The sequence below is a fragment of the Amaranthus tricolor genome, chromosome 14 (assembly GCF_026212465.1).
Source record: "Amaranthus tricolor cultivar Red isolate AtriRed21 chromosome 14, ASM2621246v1, whole genome shotgun sequence".
Taxonomy (NCBI): domain Eukaryota; kingdom Viridiplantae; phylum Streptophyta; class Magnoliopsida; order Caryophyllales; family Amaranthaceae; genus Amaranthus; species Amaranthus tricolor.
Genome location: NC_080060.1, coordinates 17,067,298 through 17,092,297, shown reverse-complemented (window position 1 = coordinate 17,092,297; position 25,000 = coordinate 17,067,298). Strand labels below are relative to the sequence as shown.

Below are 25,000 nucleotides of genomic sequence, written 5' to 3'. Positions count from 1 at the left end.
TGTTGAGAGCTTCAAAAAGAGATTCTAAGATGGATGCTTAATTATCTAATTTTTATCTTGGAGGTGAGATGATGAGTGATTTACTTGGTTGAGAAAAATGAAATGTGGGTCTTTGGTTTACTGATAAATGAGGGAGTAGAAAGCAGTAGTGTCATAAATTCTTCTAATACTGACACGTGGAAAACATAGGTCTCACCCACCCAAACTAATACTATCTTAAGCTTTTAGAATATTCATAAATAAATTTATCCATACAAATATAACTCATAAGTGAGTTGTACTAAAATCATGTTAATAAGATAACACTTATTTATTTTTAGTTAACTTCAAAATATGGTAGAATATATTTTAATACCCTACTTAATTGGATTTATAACTTAAAGAATTTTTTTTTTATAAAAAAAATGACATATTCACTTTACTACTTGAAATAATAATATTCTAGTAAAGGAGACTTTAAGACTATTTCATTCTCCCAACTTAAGAGAATTCGTCCCTAAAATTACATACCTTTAAGAAAATAGATGCGGATAACAATACTTCATGTCGAATTCTTTTTCCCACGTTGCCTCCTCTTCACCATGGTGTGACCACAACACCTTTACTAATGGAATAGACTTATTACGCAAATCCTTAACTTGATGATCAAGTATCCTTCATGGTTCTTCCTCGTAGCTCAACGTTTCATCAACTTGCAATGGATTGTAGCTTAAGACATGGGACAGATCATGCACATACTTGCGTAGCTGAGACACATGGAATACATTATGCACTCGATCCTACTATGTAGGCAAGGCCAATTCATATGCTACCTTACCAACTCTGTACAAAATCTTAAATGGTCCAATAAACTTGGGACTTAACTTACCTTTTATTCTTAACCTTTTAACCCCCTTCATTAGAGAAACCTTTAAAAATACCTTTTGACCCACTTCAAATTCCAATTTCCTTCTGCAATTTTCATTATAGCTCTTTTGACGATCCTGAGCCTTTTTCATTAAGTCCCAAATAACCTTCACTTGGTCCATTATTTCCTAAATCAAATCAGGCCCCATAGGAACACTGACATCTAAATATTCCCAACAAAGAGGAGTTCTACACTTTCGATCATATAAAGCTTCGTATGGTGGCATTTTGATGCTTGAATGAAAATTGTTATTATAGGAAAATTAAACCAAAGCCAACCTCGACTCCCAGTTAGTACCAAACTCCAATACACAATATCGCAGTAAATCCATTAAAGTCTAATAGTTCTCTCTATCTGCCCGTTAGTAGCCGAATGGAAAATTATACTTAAATTCAACCTCGATCCAAAGGCTTCTTGCAACTTTTCCCAAAAATATGATAGGAATTTAGAATCCCTATCAGAAATGATAATCCTTGGCACCCCGTGCAATCTAACCACATCACGAACATAGGCCTTAGCTAATTGTTTGACTGTCCAAGTCGTCTTCACAACTAAGAAAATGCTAGTCTTAGTTTAGCGATCAACTATTACATAAATCGCATCATTACCTCTTCTAGTTCTCGGCAATTCAACTATAAAGTCCATAGAAATGGAATCCCATTTCCAATCAGGAACCTCCAATGGTTGAGTTAAATCACCCTCTTTTCTTCTTTCCGACTTTAACTCTTTGACATACTAGACACTTACATATAAACGCGACTACTCCTTCTTTAAGCCCTTCCACTAAAATAGCTTTTGAACTTCGCTAATCATTCTATCTCGATCCGGATGGATTGAGCAAGCACTTAAATGAGCTTCGCGAAGTATCTCATTTTTTACACTACTACAAAAAAGGGAAAAGGGAACATGCATAAAGAGAAATCCTAAATAGAAAAGAGATCTCTTAGACCAAAGAAAACAATGTTTTAACATAACAGTTCTCTTTGTTAAAAAGAAACATGCATAAAGAGAACTCCTAAATAGATAAGAGATCTCTTAGACCAAAGAAAACAATGTTTTAACATAGCAGTTCTCTTTGTTAATCACTTTGACCCACAACTTGACCAAAGAGAACTCCTTAATTTCCTAGTAGTAAGTTCTCTTAATTTTTCTTAAAAATTTCACGCCAAAAAACCGCCAAATTGAAAATAATATGAAAATTTATTTTGTGCCAAAGAATATGAAATTTTGTTTTTTTTTTTTAAAAAAAAAAAAATTCAAAAAAGAAGAGCAATAGCCTCACGCCCTCACAGGAACACTAGAATTCCCATTTCCCTCTCAATTCCCTCTCAATTCTCTTTCTTGCTCTCACACTGAACTCTAACCGTTAAAACTCTACAAACCTCTTCCTCCACCTTCGCTGCCGCACTCTCGCACACCCCGCCACCGCCGGCTTCTCCTCCATCACAGACGGACACTCGAACTCGGTGCTGCACTGCTGGCTGCTGCTACCCTGTGGGCTGTGGGTTGTTCGAATTGAATCAAAGAATCCCTAAAAATCGTAATTTTTGATTTTGTTTAAGGTATTTTCACTCTTTATCCTAAATCCTAATATTAATCTTATTGGGTTTTGTATTAATCTTGCAGGGTTCATTTTTTTTGTGTGGGTGGAATTGTTTAATTTTGGTAATCTGTTGTAAATTTGTTGAGGTAGAAGAAAATTCAACTTTCATTTTGGTGGGTAGTGTGATTTTGCTTATCTTTGCTTTTTATCTTGGTAAAATTTCCGGTTTGGTGTAAATTGAATTGCTTTATGTTGTGCAATTTTTGTGGGTTGGTGATAAATTGCCTGGGGTAACCTGTTTTTGTGGATTGTGTACTGGTTGATTCGATGTCAGATATGTTATGTCAAAGGCAATGATATGTAGTGCAATTATGCTATTTTTGCAAATAAGATTTGCTTGTTCTTGTACTAATTTGGCTAGGTTAGTCTACATTGAGTTTGATTCAAAAGTATGTTGGCAGAGTTTGCGAATTCACATTCCTCAAATCATTTCCCTTCCCCATTGAAACCCATAAACTTAAACTAAAAAAACAAAGAAACTAAGATCTTCTGAATTCATTAATCAAACCTATTTAATCTGATCATTGTACTACATTATGGTTTACTGATAATTATGATCAGAATACATCAGTATTCGAAACTCAGTGCATCAGAAAATTCGTTGACCAGCCCACCTTGCAGCATGACCCAAGCCTTGACCATGGAGACCTGGACCAAAACAACCATGGGGACGTCATCTCTATACATGGGCCTAGCCATCAAGGTCCAAGAACCATGCTGTAAGTGCACACAATAACCTAGAACAGAAGCACAAGGGAACCCAGTCGTAGATCAGACCATCACCTGCTGATCGAACCCACTGACCAGGGGACCTTGCGAGGCTTGGCTAGATCATACCCGAGTATATTAGGGGATACTAAGGGTAGAATTGGAATCTCCCTACATGGAACTTACTGTCATGGTCCAAGAGTCTTCCTTACAATCACCGGAGATGCACAGAAAACAAGGGCAAAGGTCGTGCTGTCAACAATCAGACGCTGACAGAAGGCTATTCTGATTTCTGATTTTCTGTTTGTATTTTAAGTGGCACATGTACATCACGTGGATAATATGACCGTTAAGAGTATTTATTGACGTGTATTTCTCATGGCTATAATCATGTAATCTTAGTCCTATATATAGGGGACTCATTCATTGTAAGAGACGAAGAAAAGAGGTGGAAGGTCACACAGTTGCCCGATGAAACTGTCAGAATTCTGCACCTGAACTTTGCTGACCAGCCCTCCTTTCATGAGTTGTCCAGAGCTGATACTCGTATCCTAGGAAGAATAAAGGCTAGAAATAGAATATTCATACAAGGATCTTTCCATCAAGACCTTAAGTGCCTTTTGCAAATCACAGAAGATACCCAAGAAATGATGCTGAAGGTCGGGTGTTCAGAGGATAGTATAGTAGGATGAATTAAGCATTCTGTTTTCTAATTTTTGTTTTTAAAACGTGCACATGATAGCCACATGATACCCATTCTCGCATCATGTTGATTCTGAAATCACATGTTAATTGTTTTCTACTTTTAAATTTACAGTGATGCTTATGGGAACTTTGGTATATGACATTAGATACTCATTCTCGGAATATTTGTGCACACTTCTTGTTGCTGGAGGTGTGTCGATTTTTGCACTCTCTAAGGTGAGAATTACACCAAACTTCTAATTGTTGTCAATATCATATCTCTCTCTATTGAATTTGGTATTCTTGGTGGGTTTGTGCAAGTATTGTTAATTTTTATGATACATTTTTTAAATTTGATAAATTCTAACCTAGAATTTAGCTCAATAGACGAGTTCAAAGACCATTAATAAGCTGGCAAGTCCGAATGCACCTCTTGGATATGGGCTTTGTTTCTTGAACCTTGCTTTTGACGGGTTTACCAATGCTACACAGGATTCAATTACAGCAAGGTAATTCTGCAATATTCTCCCCTTTAGTATGCTACTGCATCTGTATGCAAGTTTGAATGCTGCCTGCTTTACAGTGAATTGCTATTAATATCTTGCATATGCTGTCAGTTAAGATGTTCTCGTATTTGTTTTATGGTGATGTGGGAGTGCATTATCTCAACTTTTACAAACGTCGTATGTAGTTAACTCGTCTGGAAAACAGTAACTATCATCTTCTATGTCAAAGGGCTTCAATGATGTAATTTTCGGGAAATAAGATCATTTGGGTAACTTGGTGTCTTGGTCAAGTAGCCATGCTTGATAATAATTACATTGACCAATCTATGTGATTATGATGTTTACAAGCAAGAGTTAAATTTAGAATTACGTCTTTAACCTTTGTTATTACAAGGGTAAGATTGTGATATTCGACCTTTCAATCCCGAACTAGGTGGGAGCCACTTTGCATTTGGGCTAAATAATTACCAAAATATATTAATGAGTACAGAGAACCACAAGTCACCAAACAATACACAAGCTCTAAAACCTTGGAAAAACACTAGTTTAGATGATCTTGCCTCTTAGGAGATAAGTTTGATCATCTAAACTCTTCATGTGCACTACTGCATACTTTTTCAATATTTTTTCCTCTTGCTTTGTCTAAATTAGTTGATATACTAGAAGTGGGCTGAGAAGTGAGAACTGTATAAAGGAACCAAAGAGCAGTTTAACTGGGATAAGATCAACTCTAGAGCCTCTTCCGCGCAAAATAGCTCGGTGTTAACCGTTTGAGTAGATTTAGCTATTGGTTGATGTAGTTGTGGGTAGCTTTCAGATATTTAGCTATCGAATTACTGTATAAATTAATAATGTTCCATAAAAGTAGAAATTATGGTAGCTATTGAAATTTCTTTTGTTGAAAAAATGTATACTTTTGATTTTGGAATGCTCCAGGTCATAATGTTTTGAAAATAAATATATTTTGTTGATTTTTTTGTGAATATATTATTTGATTAGTTATTGAGACGGGTTATGATGTATTTCATTGTTTCCCAATTTGGGGGTTGTCCTATATATAAAGGAGACTTTGCCGAAATTTTCGCTCAAATTTTTGTTATTTGACACATATTTTTGTAATAAGTTGGGTTAGTAAAATTTTAATGTATTATTAATGTCTTGCAGTTTTCCCCTGGGGCTCCTTCAACTTATTCTCAAGAGAGCGTTGATCAAGTTCGAGATTTATGGATTTCTTACGTTGTCAAACATAGGCAACAAAAATTAGAGAAGGAAGCAGAAGATTTGGAAGATGTGTTATAAGATCATATCGATGGAAATTTTTAGTCTAATTATATGATGAAATGATTTATAATTTTTGCTATTGGTATAGCATGTATGAACGCGTATATTTAATGGTATATATGGATTAGTATAAATTATATCGTATTGGTATTTTTATTTATTAATATAGGTATTTTGTCATATAAATGGTGGTTTAAAAATAAAAGGAAATTGCAATTGTACGACTTTTTTATTAGTAGTTATTGGCAGGGGCAAAGAGAACACCTCCAGTAATTGCTAGTTTTCTTTGGTAAGGGAAAAGAGAATACCTCCCTAAAGCAGGTGTTCTCTTTGGTGGGATGGTAGATTTTTTTACAAGTAGCAAAGTGAACACCTCCATAAGGTGCAAATTTTCTTTAATGTGAAGAAAAGAGAACGCCTATTTGTTCCACATGTTCTCTTTTATTTTACTTAAGAAAACACTAAAAATGGGCGTTCTCTTAGGCTAAGAGAACTGTGACATGGAGAACGCTCCAGAGGAGTTCTCTTAGGCATATTTGAGACGTTCTCTTTTCCCTTTTTTGTAGTAGTGTTAGATCGGCATCCTTAGGAACACACAACCTCTTCCCAAACCTTAAAACTTGATTTTCATTGAATTGAAACTCTGTATTCCACCCTTCTTTGACTCTGACCATCAGCTCCACTAAAAAGGGTCTTCAAGTTGTTTTTCCACAATCCTATCAAACAAGGTCAGCCTTACTAACATGGCAGTTATTCTCCCTTGAACTTCTCTCGAAACCATTAACTCAATTTCTAGCTTTTGCAGTTCCATCCACAAATCTCTCGACAAACACCTCATGGAATTTAACCCTAATCGAGGTCTTCGACTTAAAGCATCTGCAACCTTATTCGCCTTATCGAGATGGTATAAAATCTCAGCTTCATAATCTTTAATGAGTTCCAACCAACGTCTCTGCCTCATGTTCAATTCTTTCTGAGTGAATATATACTTAAGACTCTGATGATCTGTAAAAATCTTGCAGGGAACCCCAAATAAGTAATGACGCCATAACTTCAATGCAAAGACCACTACTGCTAATTCTAAATCATGAACTAGGTAATTCTTTTCATGCACTTTCAGCTATCGTCTTGCGTTAAGCAATGACTTTACCTTTTTGCATTAGAACACACCCTAAACCCTCTTTTGAAGCATCACAAAAAATCTTCATTCACCCTTACTATCCGGTAGAGTTAACACTGAAGTACTTTTAACCTCTTCTTCAACTCTTGAAAAGTTGCCTCACATTCTGAAGTCCACTTGACTTTTTGGTCTTTGCAGACTAGCTGAGTGATTCGTCGGGCAATGCTTGCAAAATTCTCTACAAATATTCTATAATAACTCGCCAACCCCATAAAACAACGCATCTCGTGTACGTTTTTGGGCACAAGCCAATCCACTATCTCTTTCACCTTCTCTAGGTCTACGGATAGTCCATCCTTAGATATTACATGCCCTAAGAATGAAACTTGCTCTAACCAAAACTCACACTTGCTAAACTTTGTATAGAGCTTCTCTTTTCTTAACAACTCCAAAACAACCCTTAAATTCTTCTCGTGCTTCTACTTACTTCTCGAATAAATTAATATGTCGTCAATAAAGACAACAACAAATATATCAAGATAGTCTTTAAAACATCTATGCATTAACTCTATAAATGTCGCGGGAGCATTAGTTAGCCCAAAACGCATCACTATAAATTCATGATGACCATACCTCGTTCTAAAGGCTGTCTTTTGTACATCTGACCCTACTATCGTTAGCTGATGATAACCTGATCTCAAATCAATTTTCAAAAACACTTTACCATTCTTCAACTAATCAAATAAGCCATCAATCCTTAGCAGGGGATACCAATTTTGATAGTTACCTTGTTAAGATCCCGCTAATCAATGCATAACCTTATTGTACCATCCTTCTTCTTAACGAATAATACTAGAGCACCCTAAGGTAATATGCTCGGCCTTATGTATCCCTTCTCCAATAGCTCATCCAGCTATTTCCTCAGTTCTAACATCTCCGCATGAGCCATTCGATACAGAACCTTAGAGATAGGTGTGACTCCCGGAACCAAGTCGATGTGGAAATCAACTACTCTCTTTGAAGGCAGCCCACGTAAGTCCTCCGGAAATACATCAACGTATTCTGACACAATTAGAATTTCCTCTAACATTTTCTTCTTTTCATCACTAACACTCATAACATAACACAAATACCCAACCTTATCTTGACAACCCTTACCTGAGCTTTTACAAATGGAAGACAAACTCTAACTCATCTTTAGTTCTCGACCTTTGAAAATTACACATTTGCCTTCTGTTAACTTAAGACTTACCATTTTCCTATGACAATCGATCCTTGCACTATACGTTTTCAGCCAGTCAATTCCTAGAATCACATCAAACTCACCCGACTCAAACTGAATCAAGCCCGCAACTAGAATTTAAGGAGAAATTTTATATTGGGCAGTTTTTATAAAGTTTGTTACTAAAGAATTGTGACCCATCGAAAATTTTGACTTAAAAGTTCACATTTCAAAAGTAGGAGGGGATTTTAACTTTTGAATGAAAGTGTTTGAAATAAAAGAATAATCAGCTCCCGTATCCAATAATACGTAAGCTAATCTACTACAGATTTTAAGAATGTCGGATATAACATTACCTTGAGGTTGTGAGTCATTAGAATTATCTGACTCATCCTTCATGGCATACACCCTCTCAACTACCTTCTAATTATTGTTATTGTTGCCTCTAAAGTTCTTTCTATTATCCGTGACTGGAATCTTGTTTGGATTACCGCCTTTAGGACAATCTCTGGAAACATGTTCACCTTGGCCTTGCTATTCAATGAACTGACTTCTAAGATTGGACTTGCTATTCATCAGATTTCTCAAAAGTTCTGATTAGAATCTCGTAAGTCATATTGCTAATGTGATATGCTCCATAAGTTCTGGTTAATTACATTTCCTTACTTAGCAACTTTTCTTGTGTTGTTTAGTCTTTGGTGTGACATTGGGATATTCTTCAAGGTTCTTACATATTGAATTATTTACAATACATTAATTTTGATGTTTTCATAATCTATAAAAGAAGCAATTGTTGTATCCAATGTTGTTAAAAGATGAAACTTTTGTCTTATGTTCGTTATTAAGTTGATTTAATCGTAACTAAATGTTTGCTTAAATATCTCTTTAAGCTTTGTTGTTACTTTCATACTCTGTCTCTCGGTAAAACTCTGAAACCCATTTTTTTGGACTTGAAGAATGTGATATTCAAGTTTCATCATCCAAGCTATTCACATTCAAAATGATACTTACAATCGCTACACTTCAAATAAAAACAAACATATTTAAAGAAACCAGATTCATTCGAGAGCGTACTCTCAAGTCTCAAGTAGACTACAAAGCTTTACAGATCAAGGATAAGTCATTTGTAATGAAAATTTTATACAAATATATTACTCTTTACACTGATTATAGAGTGAGTTTTGCTAATATAATGAGGCATGTACAACATTACATGCTCAACAATGGATTCAAAGCATGGAAAATAACCCAATGGTAGTTGTTGCATGGTTAAAGCATATAAATGTGATCACAATATTAATCTATCACATTCTGAAAATATATAAATCATATTTGATAAAAGTCTCAAATTTTAATATTCAATAGTTGTATTGTTAAAGATTAATTACTTAATTTTACTTAATATTTTAAGCTAAATAGAATTAAATAGGATTTCATAAAGAAACACGTCCACCAACTAGTAATCCAAAAAAGAACCATTTTCTCCAAATATTTCTTCCATCCAGCTCAAGGATAAAGAAAAAGGTAGTAAAATATTAAAAGAAAGGGATATACTTCACCTAATAAACATTTCGCCATTTGTCCTACATTCACGAATCGCGCACACACTCTTTCTCTCTCTTCATTACTGTTCGGTTTCAGTATTGGTAATTGATAAAGCAATTTACTTTGAGTTTTTTCCAAACATTTCGACCTTCCCCTATTTTCGATCAATCAATTAATATAATTAAATCTTGTATTCAATCCAGTCATGTCTATCTCCAATGATTAGGGTTTCGTACCGTTTAGGGTATGATTGATTTTAATTCGGATCTTCCACTGTTGAATTAGGGTTATCAATTTTATTTTTTGGACATGCATATAGAAGAATTTGAAGTCGACGAGGTTTGGGAAGCTGAATCTGATGATAAGAAATCTTTGCTCTATGATCATCATGATGATCGAAATTGGGATACCAAGAGGGTGTTAGTTGGAGCTGGTGCTCGTGTACTTTTTTACCCTACTCTGTTTTACAACGTTTTCAGGAACAAATTTCAATCAGAGTTTCGTTGGTGGGATCGGATTGGTCAGGTATGTGTATTTTTAATCGTTTTTTTTTTTTGAAAATATGTATATTTTTACTTTTTTATACATACATTTTTTTTTTTCAATTATATTTTGCGCCTTTTAATTGAATTTCCTTGATTACGATTTTTTGATCATATCTATGCTGATTGATTTTATTTTGTTTGGAAAGATGTGATTGTTTGAGAACTGGTGTGTGACATTTAATGAGTTGAACTAATAATACCTGAACTATGTGCTGATTTGAGTGGCTGAAAGGAATAGATTACCGTATGACTTTTCGGTTCATCTTGTTGAAGAATTTTTTCTTCGTTTTGTTGTACTTTTTGGCTCTGTAGTCAAAACAATTTTTTGTTGTGTGTTTTGAATATTGAATACGGATTATAAAATTTTTAGTAGTTTAAGAAGTATATTTTTGTGATGTGATGCATTACTGAACTTTTATGTACATTGCTATCACGCATAACCTAAGGTAGTCTAATATTATAGCTGCTGAAATATTTGTTGATGGTTTTGCTCGTGATGTCCAAATGCATTCTATATTGTTGCGTCTAATGTTAGGAGCAAGTGAACATGTCAGGTTCTCGGGACTCGGATTTGGTACAAATATGACTGCAATCTGCATCATTACATTTGTGACTGCATTGTTATGGTTTTGATCTTACTACTCTACAACGCAATATAGGCCGGCCCAACTGCAAAACCATTTACATTGATCGTGAAATGACATGAAAGTTGTTTCGTGACCATTACGAAGTTGGAGATTTGAGATTTTGCATTATGTATAATACTTTTGTGTTTCTGTACTTCCTTTTTTTTGGGCAATTAAAAAATATATTTACTCCAAAAAAAAATCGTTTTACAACCTAGGCTATAAAAGGGAAAAAAACACCACCCTAGACACGAAAGGGAGGCACCAACCGAAGCAAACCACCAACAAGACCACCAACAAGAGAGGCCAACAAACCAAACAAGCCACTAAACTCAGAAAAAGGCTAACAAACCAATAAACCAAAACACTAACAAAAGCAAGAGGGGGACAAAGGAAGCAAACGACAAGAGCCAAAACCATCAAAACTCTTAACGATCCATAGAAGCAAAAAACAACATTGTTTCTGTATTTCTTAACCAATAAGTATTCTGTGATGTAATAAAGGAAGCAATGTGCTTTTTAGTGTTTAATATGTCTTTTCCATTCCATGATTTTAATATCTAACATGAGTGTTTCCAGTTTGTGTTGCTAGGCGCTGTTCCGTTCCCCAGCGATGTTTTGCGATTGAAAGAGCTGGGTGTTCATGGAGTGGTTACTCTAAATGAACCTTATGAGACTTTGGTCCCTACATCTCTTTACCATGTGAGTGTATCCAGTTTTGTATGTGGTCTGCAATTCTTCATGTGTTCCTGAAAGTATTTTGTGGAAGGCTCTTATTTTTTAAATGACTTGTTCTTACATGATTTGATTATGTTTTTGGAATTAGCTTTCTCCATCTATATACTACCTTGGTTTAACAATATTTTGGTTGATTGGTATGCTCTTACCTTACAAGCTGTAATAAAGTGTAGTGGTATTTTTATCCTCAGCCTTTTTATGCATATAATTAGCTCCTCTTCCTCCCTGTATATCTTCTGTTTTTAAAACTAACAAAAAATGTTTTCATAATAAAGGCTCTGTAAACATTTTTCTACTCTCTCTTGGTAGCTAGGGCGGATCTAGGATTTACAATCCCTGGGGACACCAACATATGAAAACTGAATTGATGTTTTAATGCTCAAGTATCATGTCAATGAATTCAATTAACTCTATGCCATCTCTATCTATCAAAATAATAAAAATTGGACAAATTGAATTGAAGTTTTCAAATCAAGAAACCTAATTTTTCCCATTTTTAACATCCGAAGAATAGCACAACACCTTAGTTAGCTACTAATTTGGGATGGATGGAGAATATATTTTTGCATATCTTCCTATGCGGACAGTCCTATAGGATGTATTCTTTGTTGGGATGTAGAGTGGGGATAAACTATTCTTTTAGCATTATTTTGAAAAACAATCATGAAAAATAGGATTGTCGTGAAAAACTTCTATGTTATCTAACTAAATAAATGTCTTCATAAAAATTGTCACTTACCTTCAATAATTTGAATATGTAATGCTGCTATCAAATGTGGAGTATGACTTAAATTAATATAATTTTTTCTCCTCTATTTATAATCTTTAACATTTTTCCAACCTAAAAAATGAAAATTATATAATTATATGCCTTTAGAGAAGTTCTTTTTTTCTTTAACAAACATTCAATTTAATAAGGAACTAAGGAATTTATCAATTAATAATAAAATATCAAAGAAGATAAACCAAAAACTTTAGTGCTAAAATTTTTGTATTCAATCTACATCCTATGCTCCAAAAAAAATCAAAATAAAATAAAACTAAAGATAAATAATCAAAAAGAATATTCAATTGAATTCAATTTTTCAAATCAAGAAACCCTAATATTTGGGATTTTCAAAACACACTTGAAATTGGAGATAAATAATCCAAAAGAACATTTAATTAAATTGATTTTTTCAATCAAGAAAACCTAATATTTGAGGATTTCAAAACCATACCTGAAATTGGAGATTTCGAATCAATTGAAGGTGGTGGTCTGGTGGTGATCAAGAGGCGGCAACGTCAAATAGGCAGCAGAGCAAAGTGTCGCTATTAAAAAGTAATGCACTTTAAAAACAGGTTCTAGACATTCCCTTAACATATATTTCCCAACATCTCTAATTTTGCATACAATATCGTAAAGAACCCTAACAAACTGAGGTTCATACATGCGATTGGTTTACTAAAATTTGTTGTCTTGTTGGTGATTTCAAGGTATAATCCATGGTAAATTCTCTAAACATAGAAATAGGAGTACACAAAAGTGTTTAGGTAGCACCGCAGCACTGGGGACTGGCTGGAGATGACGACGAGGGGTGGGTAGTGTGGCGTGTGGGTTGTCCAGTCGTGGCTGGGTAACTGTCTTCTAGGGATTTTGGTTTTTGAAACACGCGATTAACTTTCTTTCTTATCTTTTTAAATTTTGTCTTTAAGCTGCTAGGGGTACGTGCCACCTAGTGTTCACATCTAAGTACATCTATGTTTGGCAGTGTATCACCATATACTCTTTCTCTATCTTTCTGACCTTCTCTCGATAATCTTCCTTTGCTCTTTCTAATGATTTTAAAAGAAATTGATTGTGATATCATGCTAAAGAGTTATGTTTTTATATATCAAGTTAAACCAAGGGATATATAACATACATTCAACCCCACAAACCTCACCTCGGACTCCTAGGGTAGGAGGGAGCGAATTATTGGCATTGGAATAATAAAACATTTGGGCTTGTTTTTTTTGCTTCTGTTATTATCCTTTTGCAATGAAAAGTATGGAGTTACTAGATCTTGCAGGAAATTATCATCTTGGCGTTGATTTTAGTTTTTCTTAACCGTTTATCGTCTTTATTTCTTTTTGGATGCTTCTAGTGACGTTTTCCAAAATGTGTGGTTATTCTTCAGTGCAATCATGGTTTTTTCAATTTTGTCTGAAGTCAAGTATTGATGATTTGGATAAAACATCTTTTTCATTTGCTCATTAAACTGTTTTGTTACTGCTGATAATGTTGTATTGTTCAATGTTCTATTCTTATAGGCTCATGGAATTTATCACCTTGTGCTTCCTACTAGAGACTATCTCTTTGCTCCCTCCATGATAGATATAAGCCAAGCTGTAGACTTCATTCATAGTGAGTTTTATTTTCTTTTAACGTCCATTCTATTTGATATCTTAATTTTCAGAGATTGATATTTTTTTGGTCTCACTTCTTTTCTATCCTTGGAGAAATTTTGGAAAATTTTTCTAGAACTAACATGATTATAGACATAAACGTATGAACTTCAGATTCTGCGACACACTACAATGATTTCGGCTAAACTGGATAACTTGTATTCAATCTTATGTCTAGACTAGCAGTGGAGAGACATGTTTCAAATTTAATTTTGCCTTCTCTTTTTATGCTTTTGAGGGAGATGCCATGGATGTTGTGGTTTTGGCCTTTATGGCGACGGGCAAAATATTTTAGTTGTATCCCCTACTTATGACTTGGGAGATCTGCTACCAAAATTCTTTTTTGGAGATTTATATTGTCTTGACCCCTCTGCTTTACATGTTTCTAGGAAATGCATGTCGTGGGTGGACGACATATGTACACTGTAAAGCTGGTCGGGGTCGTAGCACCACAATCGTGCTGTGTTATTTGGTCTGTGCAAACTATCCTAGTGCTTCTGATGATGAAGAATAACTATCCTTTGTTTCTTATTTCAGTTTTCTTGTTCAGGTGCAACACAAGCAAATGACCCCTGAAGAGGCTTATAGCTATGTGAGATCCATCAGGCCAAGAGTTCAACTTGCTGCATCCCAGTGGCAGGCGTGTTTATTTGATCTATTTTAATGCCTTCTGATTTAGTCCCAGTACTTTCTGCTTAAGACTAGCTTATGCTGATCTGATTCCAATTCTCATGTTCATGCATCTTGCTGATTACAGGCTGTTAAAGATTATTACGATTTAAAGGTGAAGGGATGTCATTCAGGTCCAGGAAACGAGTTAGTAGTTAGAAGCTCAAGACTTCTACCAGTGGGCAACTTGTTCAAATTTGATGATTGCTCTGTGGTGGTGGTAACGAAATCTGATCTTGAGGATTATGCTTCAAGTCATCCGAGTGTTGAAGGTACTCAGATATTGGCAGATCTGAATGTAATATACAAGGTACGTGTTGCTGGTCATGCAGCTCTCGCAAGGCTTTCCTGCTTGTGGCTTCGTTGCCACACACAGCAGAAGATTGCGGAAGACCAGCTCCTCAGGAAGCATAGCTGCACAATCAGGGCGGACCAGACAAGTGATAACCTTACTGTTGACATCCATGTGTATTAAGATGAGGATGGTCCTGTATTTTCATCATAACCGAAGACATTTGATACTCTGTTTTACTGTTTCTACCCTGGTAAATATGAGAAGGTTAATAAATTGGGTTAGTTCAGTACTCTGTTGTCTCTCTTCCATTTAATTGATGTTTACTGGTACATAACAAGTTTAGTGATGACAAGACTTCAGTTTGACCCAACCTAACTTTCCCTTGCCCGAACCAAAAATAGATCTAAGTGCACACCTGTAGTTTTGACGTACTGAAGGACCCATGTTGATTCCTATGATACACTATACCAATCTATCTATTGTCTCCTTTATCAACATTTCAACATCAATTGGCTTCCACTTACGGTGGAGTTCAGGAGTTGGATATACGCAATTTTACCTTTATTATACACTTGTTAGTGATAATAAAGAGGCTGTTTATTATTAACCTTTGTAGTAAACATTATCTACGTATCACATATATAATAAGTGCACATGATTTAATGAGTCATCAAATCATACAATACAATATAATAAAAAAAAAAGCTGAAAAATTCCAAATGGCAATCTCACAATACATAATAATTCGACCAAAATCTAGTGGCCGCTAAAGTGTTTCTAATGAATGCCAACTACGTTATGACTATTTTCAAGAAGAGAACGAGACTATCCTTCAAGAAGAAAAGGAAACTATCCTCCACATCATCACACATTTCCATTAGAATTAGGACCTCCTAGGTGTAGACCTGGGTCTACTGTGAAAAAGGAAATGAGAGCCAAGGAGCTACAGGATGAAGGGAATGAATCCCGGTTTAACAGAAACAGAAAGGATATCTGCTATGCCATCATAGATGAACTTCCAGCGCCACCCCGACAATAACTCTAAATAATTGTTGTAACTACAACGTGTAGTATGACTATCACAAGGAGCATGTCCATACTCTATCACTATTCAAAAACTCAAACGTTTCTTTTACACCAATATGCTAAGGAAGGAAAGCTGGGACGATTCTTAAACAAGAAGAATTACAGTTCTTGGAATGATTCAAAACGAAGATCCTTCAAGCAGAAACATAAGTCTCCAAGGGAGGATGAAAGAAAAGAAAGCTCCAATGATTCTCAATGGGTAACTATTTAAGTCGCAAAGGAAAGTTTTCATTCTTTACTCTAGCGACCACCCAAATTAACTCTCGGGTCCTGCCACTTGGAACCATCATACTTCATGTACGTGTTGGAGAAAAAGGAATCTGCACAACTAGGCCTACCCAATATACCGTGGTTGACATCAATTTTTCATATAACACTATTATAAGACTTCCACTTATGAACAAGATGAAAGATATCATTTCTCTACAACTCTTACTTAAATTTGAACAAGATGATGATAAAGTAGGACTCTTGAAGGGAGATCACAAGGCGACTCATCAGTGCCTTATCAATACATTAAGCATGATCACACTCCCAAACCATCCCAGAAGCGGAAAAGGGAAAAAAACGACAAACAATGAATTAGACCAATTAACCATTGGTCTCTTCTATGACTCTGAGTTGCTCGGTCAAAAGGCAAGTTGAGCCTAGAAACCTATATTTTCACTAGTTCTTATGTTTCTATCACAAATAATAATCAAAACATTATCAATACCCTTCATTAACTTAGTAGTCAGTGATCTAAGACATTAATTAGTAGGTGTTTGATTTAATAATTTCATACTACTAGAACTATTAGTTCAATAAAAATGTTTAAATCATATTTTACCTTTTACTTGTACGCAAAATTCTTAAACTTATGCAAATTAGCCCCATATAATTTTTCTCATCATTATCTTACAAGAATCTTTAAAACTTCTAGTTTATTTACTAATCATACAAAATCTTTTTCAAATGATTGAAGTCAGATTTACTACCTAAATCCTTAATTGAGTATTAATTTCCCATAAGTGTTTATTTCCCTAATTTTCTTAAATATTTTTACTCCAACCTTTAACATCACCAAAGTTCGTTCAAAATTTTCTAATTTCTAGATATGTTTTTTAAATCTTGGCTCCTGATACCAATTGCAAGATCCCTAAATTATGAAGGTAAGGACTCACTAGAACTCAGTAATAATTAAGTGGACAACTAGTATCCTGAGAGACCATCTCTTACATAGACAATTCTCCAAGCCAAGCCCACTAACATTTTACATTTTGAAAATAAGAAAAAACTAAAAAACAAACACGCGCTTCTTAATCTATTTTAACCTGTTGAAGTTGGTGTTTAAACTATGGAAGTTGATACTTAAACTAGTTCGAGTTGGTATTTTAACCCTTTAAAGTTGTTATTTAGGGTTAATTGTTTAAACATGTTAAGTTCTTGTTTAAACCTATTAAGTTGTTAACTTATTAAAGTTGATATTTTAACCTAGAGGAGTTGGTATTTTTACCCATTAAAGTTGGTGTTTTAACTTGATGTAGTTGGTTAAAACACCAACTTTAAAATACAAACTTTAGCAACTTAAAATGCTAATTTCAACAAGTTAAAACATTAACTTTAAAAGGTTATAATATGAACTTTAATAAGTTATTACATTAACTTAAATAACTCAAAATACTAACTTAAGCAGCATAAAACACCAACTTAAACGTGTTAAAAATTTACAAATATGAAAGTTAGATGAACTAAGTTTACAACACTTTTTGAATACTAAATATCAAAGTAAGTAGAAAGCTATTTCGTAGTAGTGTTGCAATCCCTTAATTCTAAAATGAAGTCTCTTATATATATATTACGCCTCAACATAGTTGTACAAACCAATGAAACTTCAGTCCTTTAATTTCGCCAATGTGGTCATGATGAATCAGTTAGCTCTTTCAATTCTTTGATATGCTGCCACGTTAGTACTCATGCCAAGCATTGAACATTGAATAATTCAAACAAAAGAATCGAAAAACATAAGCCGCATAAAGATCCTAGATTTTAGCTTCATTTGACTTATTCTTTCTATTTTTTAGGTGAGCTAAAAAGCAACTCCATACTTATAGGAAAACTTATAATTAATATTAACTTATTTACCATGTAAATTACTCATTCAAATTGTCAAGTTATATGACGTGTAATTATATGATAAAACATGCAATTAGTTATTAAAACATACGTTTATATTTAATCTTATCTTATAAAGACATTTAACTTAAGTCAACTTATTTCAAACTTCTTTCAACATATGTTGGACTTAAATTATTTATCAATCAACCACTTTATATCGAATGTGATTTTGGACCTATTTAAACAACTAGATATAATTACTTAATTTATTTGTTTATTTTAATATGTGTTTTGAATATCATCACTTAAAGGAGTTAAGTCTTTAATCTTCCCCTTGATGAAAGTCAAAACCATATTTTCCTTAAATCATATTAGTAAGTGAACATAATTTAAAACATGATAAGAACAAACACTTAGATAATGTATAAACCATGTTATGTTATTATTAAGCAAAAATTTCAAGACTTTGAAATCTGTTTCAAATCAGAACAGTGAACATGATATAACATAAGTATAAATCAATAACAACACATGTATGGATTTTAATATAAAAAATCATTATCTAAAACTGCAAGCAAACAAAGACCAACCATAATTCATGCAAAGATAAAATTATCAATATTTTAATATCATATCAACATTTTAAGATCATATCATCAATAATGTATCATGATCATCAATAAGCATATGAACAATAATCAAGCATGAACATGATGAACATGAATATCATGAATAGCATAAATATGAATATGAACAATAATCAAGCAAACAAGCATAAGTAATCAAGCAGCACGCAAAATAAGCTACAATGCAAAATAAAGCTAAACTATTACAAATCAAAATATTCTCCCCCTTTTTGACTTTCATTAAAAAGAAACAGGGATTAACAATGTTTGAGATTGTATTTGCAAAAACTAAATTTTTGCTGAAAATAAATATTGTTTATCAAACCAACATCTTAAAAATGAAATTACTTCCTGAACCTAGTCTTCTTTTTCTTGAAGCTTTCGGTTTACCAGGGAAGAAGTTTTCACGGTAGCTTGGGGTGTAGGTTCTACAGATGGTGGTGGTGGTGCTTGTGCAATTGGAGTAGAATCATCAACAACATTTGAAAATTTGAACAACTCGTTGATTAAGGTTTTTGTAATTACAATTTCTTAACCTTTAACATAACTTCTTAAAGCAGGAAAACCATCAAGAGTTATGAAAGATAGATTGCAATAAAAAATTTTGACCAAAGTGGGATAAGACACAGAACCTGGGTCTAAGAGTTTACCTTGTATAGATTAAATAAAAGCAGAGATGATTTCAAAATCCTCAAAGAGAAAGAATTTGTAGTCCAATATGTCAACACAAGAAACTAAACGATGTTTAAAGACATCAATCCATTTTTCAATTGCCATATGGTTTTCAAACCAAGATTTGGGTACCTCTAAAGCAGTGAGAGGGGAAGGAATGGATTGATTTGGAGTTTCAAAACAGGTGTTTTTGACGTTTCACCCTTTTCTGACTTTGTGGTAGATTGGGTTAATTTTCGTTTGGGAGCGATTGATGAAGTCTTGAAAGCTTGAAAAAGAAAGGAAGGTTTCTTGAAGAAGATAAAGCAAATCAGAAATTGGAAGTGAGTAGAGAAAAGGACAGTTCACGAGGACTTAAAAACAAAAATCAAGTTTAATGGATTTAACACACAAAAGGTGTGATTTAACAACTTAGAGAATGTAATTATGAAAGCCATTAAAATTTTGACCAGTTTTTGAGTGAAAAAGTGACGTGAGGGAGTGAATATACATAATATTCATGAACCTAATTAAAATCTAGTTAAATTAGGACAAATTCATGAACTACGAATTAAGATGTGGATGACGGCCAACATTCATGTTCAAGCACACAAATTTAGTTTAAGAAAATTAAATATCCTTTATTAATTAAAGGTATTTAATTTTAAATCCCAATTTTTATATTTTATATATGTAACATATATATTTTTGAGAAATTGAAATTTACTTTTCAACCTTTAAATATACGTACGTTAAACAAACATGTACACGTATATTTTTCATGCAATCACAAATTCCACATGTAAGCTAATCATTCATATTACTAGAATAATAAATTGAAATACTCCCCCTATATACATACTTAGTATTTATTTTACCCTTACTCCCCTAAGTTCATACAACATCATTTAATATTCCAAGTTCCATACGAATATATGCAAAACAATCAAGACTTAAAGGTTTTGTAAATATATCAGCTAATTGATTTTCTATAGGAACAAAAGATAAAGAAATATTACCTTTTTCAACATGATCACTTATGAAGTGGTGAAGTACCTCAATGTGTTTTTTATGTGAATGTTGCACCGGATTTTTGTAATACAAATTGCACTTGTATTATCACACTTAATTAGAATACCTTTTAGATCAACTCCAAGATCTCGAAGCTGTTGTGCAAACCATAAAATTTGAGAACAACATCCATCGGCTGCTATATATTCTGCTTCTGCCGTAGATAAAGCCACATAATTTTGCTTTTTAGAATACCATGAAATCAAATATGATCCCAAGAATTGACACGATCTTGAAGTGCTCTTTCTATCCACCTTATAACCGACATAATCCGCATCGAAAAAACCAATCAAAGAAAAATTTTCATAGTTAGGGTACCATAGACCGAAGTCTTTAGTCCCATGTAAATATCTAAAAATTCTATTAATTGCTGTTAAGTGAGATTCTTTTGCGTTAGTTTGAAAACGAGCACATAAATAAACACTAAACATTATACCCGGACGACTAGCTGTTAAATACAACAAAGAACCAATCATACATCTATAAGACTTTTAATCAACACTCTTACCATTTATGTCTTGATGTAGACTTAGTGTTGCACTCATAGGCGTATTGGCACTTTTGCATTGATCCACATTGTACTTCTTTAAAAGATCTCTAACATATTTACTTTGACAAATAAATATGCCATCTTTATTTTGCTTTATTTGTTGTCCAAGAAAAAATATTAAGTCTCCTATCATGCTCATTTCGAATTCTTTGCACATGATCTCAGAAAATTCCTTGCATAAAGAATCATTAGTAGCTCCAAACAATATATCACCCACATATACTTGAACAACAAGAATATCTTTTCCTTTAGTCTTAATAAAAAGCATTTTATCAATTTTACCTCGTTGAAAGTTATTTCTCAAGTAAATGTGTGCTAAATCAGTCATACCAAGCCCTTGGAGTTTGTTTTAAACCATATAATGCTTTGTTTAGTTTAAACACATGATTAGGCAAATCTAGATGTTCAAAACAGGTGGTTATTTAACATATAGTTCCTCTTGCATGTAGCCATTTAAGAAAGTATATTTAACATCCATTTGATATAATTTTATGTTCATATATGAAGCAAAAGTAAGCATAATTCGAATAGATTCTAACCTTGCAACGGGTGCAAACGTTTCATCATAATCAATACCTTGTTCTTGATTATAGCCTTGAGCTACGAGCCTTACTTTTTTCCTTATGATCTCTCCATCCTCATTGAGCTTGTTGCGAAAAACCCATCTAGTTCCAATAATAGTACGATCTGGTGGTCTTTCAACTAGATCCCAAACTTTGTTTCTTTGGAATTCATTTAATTCACTTTGCATAGCAATGATCCACTCTGGTTCTTGTATTGTTTCTTTTATATCCTTTGGTTCTACAAGAGAAACAAAAGCAGAAAATGCACATTAATTTTTAAGAGAGGATCGAGTTTGAGTACCTTTGATGGGATCACTTATGATGTTTTCCGTAGGGGTGTCAAACAGGTCGGGTTGGGTCATTTTCAGGTTCGGGTCATATATAAATGGGTCAATAGACCCTTGACCTGAACCTGACCCATTTAATTAAATGGGTCAAAAATTAAAACCCCGACCTGATCTGTAGCAGGTCGGGTCAACCTGCTAATGACCCATTTAACCTGCTAATTAAATGGGTCATTAAACCCATATATTTTAGGTCATTTGACCCATTTGACCCATTTGACCCAAACATTATATTTACATTTCATAATAAAATTAAACATGCTTCAAAGTTCAACTATCAATCTATCATCATTCATCATATTCATAACAAGTATCATAATTAGTTTCTAGTTTCTACAAATCATCACAATCTAAAATATGGTGGCCGAGGAAGATGCTTTTGAGCTGAATTCATGTTGATCGAGACTTTGACATGGACTTGGACTAGGGTAAGATATGTCTTCTTCTTCTTCATCAACTTTAATCTTCATTATCATCCCACAAAGCTCATCCAATCGTGATTCCATTTTTGCTTCATTAACAAACCAAAATATAAGTTATCAATCAAACAAAAATATTAACACAAACAGAACATATGAATCCGATGAATCAACAAGCCCAGAACATATGAATCTTGCAAAACATAAAGAAAAATGGAGTAAACTGTTTACACAAACAGAAAAATAAAAAAAAATCAAAAAAATCGATAAAAAAGAAACAGAAAAATGAAAAAAAAAACAATGAACATCAGTTCCAGCAAACACGAACACGAACACGAACCAAGAATTAAAGAGAGAAAATCAGTTCCAGCAATGAACATCAAAATCAAACACAAAAAAATCGAACACAATCCAAATCTAAAAACAATAAAATCGATAAAAAAAACAGAAAAATCGGACTTTTATGTGTTAATAATACTTACCTTGGTGCCGCAGAGAAGATGAAGGAGAACAGAAGAAGCTGCCAGAGAGAAGAGGAAGGAGAAGGTCTGAATCGCACAAAAGAGAGAAGAGGAAGGAGAAGAGGAAGTGACGAATGGAGGCGGAAATCGGGAAATGTTTAGCAATTAGGGTTTACCGCTTTATTTAATCTTTAGTCTTTGGTCTTTGCCGTCTTTGATCTTTCACTTTCAGTCAATGAGTTACTCTTTATTTAAGAAAATCTGAAAATTTCAATGGGTTATTAAATGGGTTAATATGGGTCGACTTGACCTGATTGACCCATTTAATAAATGGGTTAAACAGGTTTTTTTCGGGTTTAAATATTCAACCTGAACCTAACCCATTTAATAAACAGATCAGGTCGAGTTGACCCATTTAATTAATTGGGTCAAAAATCTAAACCCAAACCCGCTAATTTCGGGTCGGTTTCAGATCAGGTTAGCAGGTCGGGTCAGCTTTTGCCAGCCCTAGTTTTCCGGAGGATGTTTAGATGACAATCTAAACCTTCTTCTTAGTATGGATGGTGTGTGATCATTTAGAGATCTTGTTCCTACTTCCTTCGAGAAATCTTTAGTTGGAGTATTTAAATTAATACGTTTAGAAGCTTTTTCCAGGTCTTAAGGTTGGTTCTCAAGATCAGGCTGTGACTCTTCAAGGCGCTCAACCTGTTTTTCTTCAACCTCGTCAAGACTTTGTATAGGATCTTGCATATTCTTCTTTTTATCTTCCTTATGATCATTGGCATCTAATTCATCATCACTTACATCATCAAAATGTTTGTTAAGGTTTAACTCTTTAAAACCTTCACTTAATATTCCATTTTCGGATTCATCAAATAACACATGTATGCTTTCGTCAACTATACTTGTTTGCTTATTTAGCACTCTATAAGCCTTACTATTTAATGAGTATCCAAGAAATATATCTTCGTCACTTCTAGCATCAAACTTGTCTAGATTATCCTTACCATTATTATGGATAAAACATTTACAACCAAATGGTCTAAGGTAGGCTATGTTTGGTTTTCTACCTTTAGATAACTCGTAGGGGGTTTTCTTAAGTATAGGTCTAATGAGACACCTATTTAAAACATAGTTTGCTATATTAACTGCCTCGGCCCAATAATGTTTGGCTAATCCATTTTCTATGAGCATAGTCCTAGCCATTTCTTCTAAAGTGCGATTTTTCCTTTCAACCACACTATTTTGTTGGGGTGTCCTAGGAGCTGAAAAGTTATGGGTTATAATTTTTACAAAAAGAATCAAAGCTTAGTTGATCAAACTCTTTCCCATGATCACTTCTAACCGAAACTATTGGAAGATTCAACCGAGTTTGCATGGAGTGCGTATTGATGTGACCAAGCCTTCTATGCCATAGCTTTGGATCATCCGTTATAGCCTTTAAACACTTAAAATTTTGAACTGCAATTTCTTTAGTATTCAAAGCATAAACATTATCATGTCTAAGGGCGGTAATAAATGTATCTCCGATGTAAGGATTTTTGAGAACACATTTTTCTTTATCAAAAATTACTTGATTACCTTTCTCGCATAATTGTGACACACTTAGCAAGTTAAATTTTAGACCTTCAACCAAATAAACATTATCATTAACTTTAGAAGGATCCTTACCAACTTTTCCAACACCTAATATTTTGCATTTACCTTTGTTGCCTAAAGTAATCGGGGTACTACACTTTTCTTTAATTTCAGAAAATAAAGAAACTTTACCACTCATATGTCTCGAACATCCACTATCTAAGATCCATTTTTGCTTTTCCTACAAAACAAAAAATAACCTTTCTCAACATTACTTAGCCAACCAAGTGACAAATTTGGGAGCATATTCAGGGTAGGCCATGTTAGGTGGTCTTGTCCCTTTAGGAACCCATGTTTGTTTTATCTGCCCACGTAATTCATAAGGCAAGGTATTCTTAATGATATAGTTGTCCTTATTGGGACGGTTGAATTCGAAGCTACTGTCCAGATTTTGAAAATCTGTACACAGACTCTTAATAGTTGCATCGTTTACTTCCTTATTCAAACCTAACAATTTGTATTGCGTTAACTCAATATTAAGAATAAGATTTTCCTTTTTAATTCTCTCCATATTTTCCTTTAGAATTATATTTTGGTCCAACAAACCGAAAAATCTGTTTTGGACATCGGATCTAAAGGTGTTTATATAGAAGATATGGTCTTTACTTACTTTGAGCT

The 25,000-nt window shown here is 33.8% G+C and overlaps 2 protein-coding genes across 9 annotated transcripts; both read left to right on the top strand.

Moving 5' to 3' along the window:
* The first annotated feature begins 2,198 nt into the window (after positions 1 to 2,198).
* LOC130799463 (UDP-galactose/UDP-glucose transporter 3-like) lies at positions 2,199 to 5,927 on the top strand. 7 transcript variants are annotated; one of them, XR_009039264.1, is made up of 5 exons: positions 2,205 to 2,469; positions 3,633 to 3,877; positions 4,036 to 4,139; positions 4,282 to 4,411; positions 5,573 to 5,927. XR_009039264.1 is itself a non-coding variant. In XM_057662557.1 (5 exons), exons 3-5 carry the CDS (start codon positions 4,038 to 4,040, stop codon positions 5,670 to 5,672), a joined length of 324 nt encoding a protein of 107 aa, XP_057518540.1. In that variant the 5' UTR covers positions 2,205 to 2,469; positions 3,633 to 3,877; positions 4,036 to 4,037; the 3' UTR covers positions 5,673 to 5,908. The 7 variants fall into 7 exon arrangements, 3 of the variants coding, with proteins under 3 accessions (XP_057518539.1, XP_057518540.1, XP_057518541.1); XR_009039262.1 differs by having other exon boundaries at positions 4,275 to 4,411; positions 5,573 to 5,918; XM_057662557.1 differs by having other exon boundaries at positions 4,290 to 4,411; positions 5,573 to 5,908.
* A 3,561-nt stretch (positions 5,928 to 9,488) lies between these two features.
* LOC130799462 (phosphatidylglycerophosphate phosphatase PTPMT2-like) lies at positions 9,489 to 15,157 on the top strand. 2 transcript variants are annotated; one of them, XM_057662553.1, is made up of 6 exons: positions 9,489 to 10,101; positions 11,327 to 11,449; positions 13,778 to 13,871; positions 14,302 to 14,384; positions 14,463 to 14,552; positions 14,670 to 15,157. In XM_057662553.1, exons 1-6 carry the CDS (start codon positions 9,886 to 9,888, stop codon positions 15,054 to 15,056), a joined length of 993 nt encoding a protein of 330 aa, XP_057518536.1. In that variant the 5' UTR covers positions 9,489 to 9,885; the 3' UTR covers positions 15,057 to 15,157. The 2 variants fall into 2 exon arrangements, with proteins under 2 accessions (XP_057518536.1, XP_057518537.1); XM_057662554.1 differs by lacking the exon at positions 11,327 to 11,449 and having other exon boundaries at positions 9,564 to 10,101.
* Positions 15,158 to 25,000: the final 9,843 nt, after the last annotated feature.

Excerpts from the sequence above, each read along its gene's own strand:
- LOC130799463 (XM_057662557.1), top strand. The coding sequence starts at position 4,038 with ATGCTTATGGGAACTTTGGTATATGACATTAGATACTCATTCTCGGAA. Across the intron at positions 4,140-4,289 it reads CGATTTTTGCACTCTCTAAG|ACGAGTTCAAAGACCATTAA; the intron begins GTGAGAATTACA and ends TTAGCTCAATAG. Across the intron at positions 4,412-5,572 it reads CAGGATTCAATTACAGCAAG|TTTTCCCCTGGGGCTCCTTC; the intron begins GTAATTCTGCAA and ends AATGTCTTGCAG.
- LOC130799462 (XM_057662553.1), top strand. The coding sequence starts at position 9,886 with ATGCATATAGAAGAATTTGAAGTCGACGAGGTTTGGGAAGCTGAATCT. Across the intron at positions 10,102-11,326 it reads GGTGGGATCGGATTGGTCAG|TTTGTGTTGCTAGGCGCTGT; the intron begins GTATGTGTATTT and ends GAGTGTTTCCAG. Across the intron at positions 14,553-14,669 it reads TTGCTGCATCCCAGTGGCAG|GCTGTTAAAGATTATTACGA; the intron begins GCGTGTTTATTT and ends TGCTGATTACAG.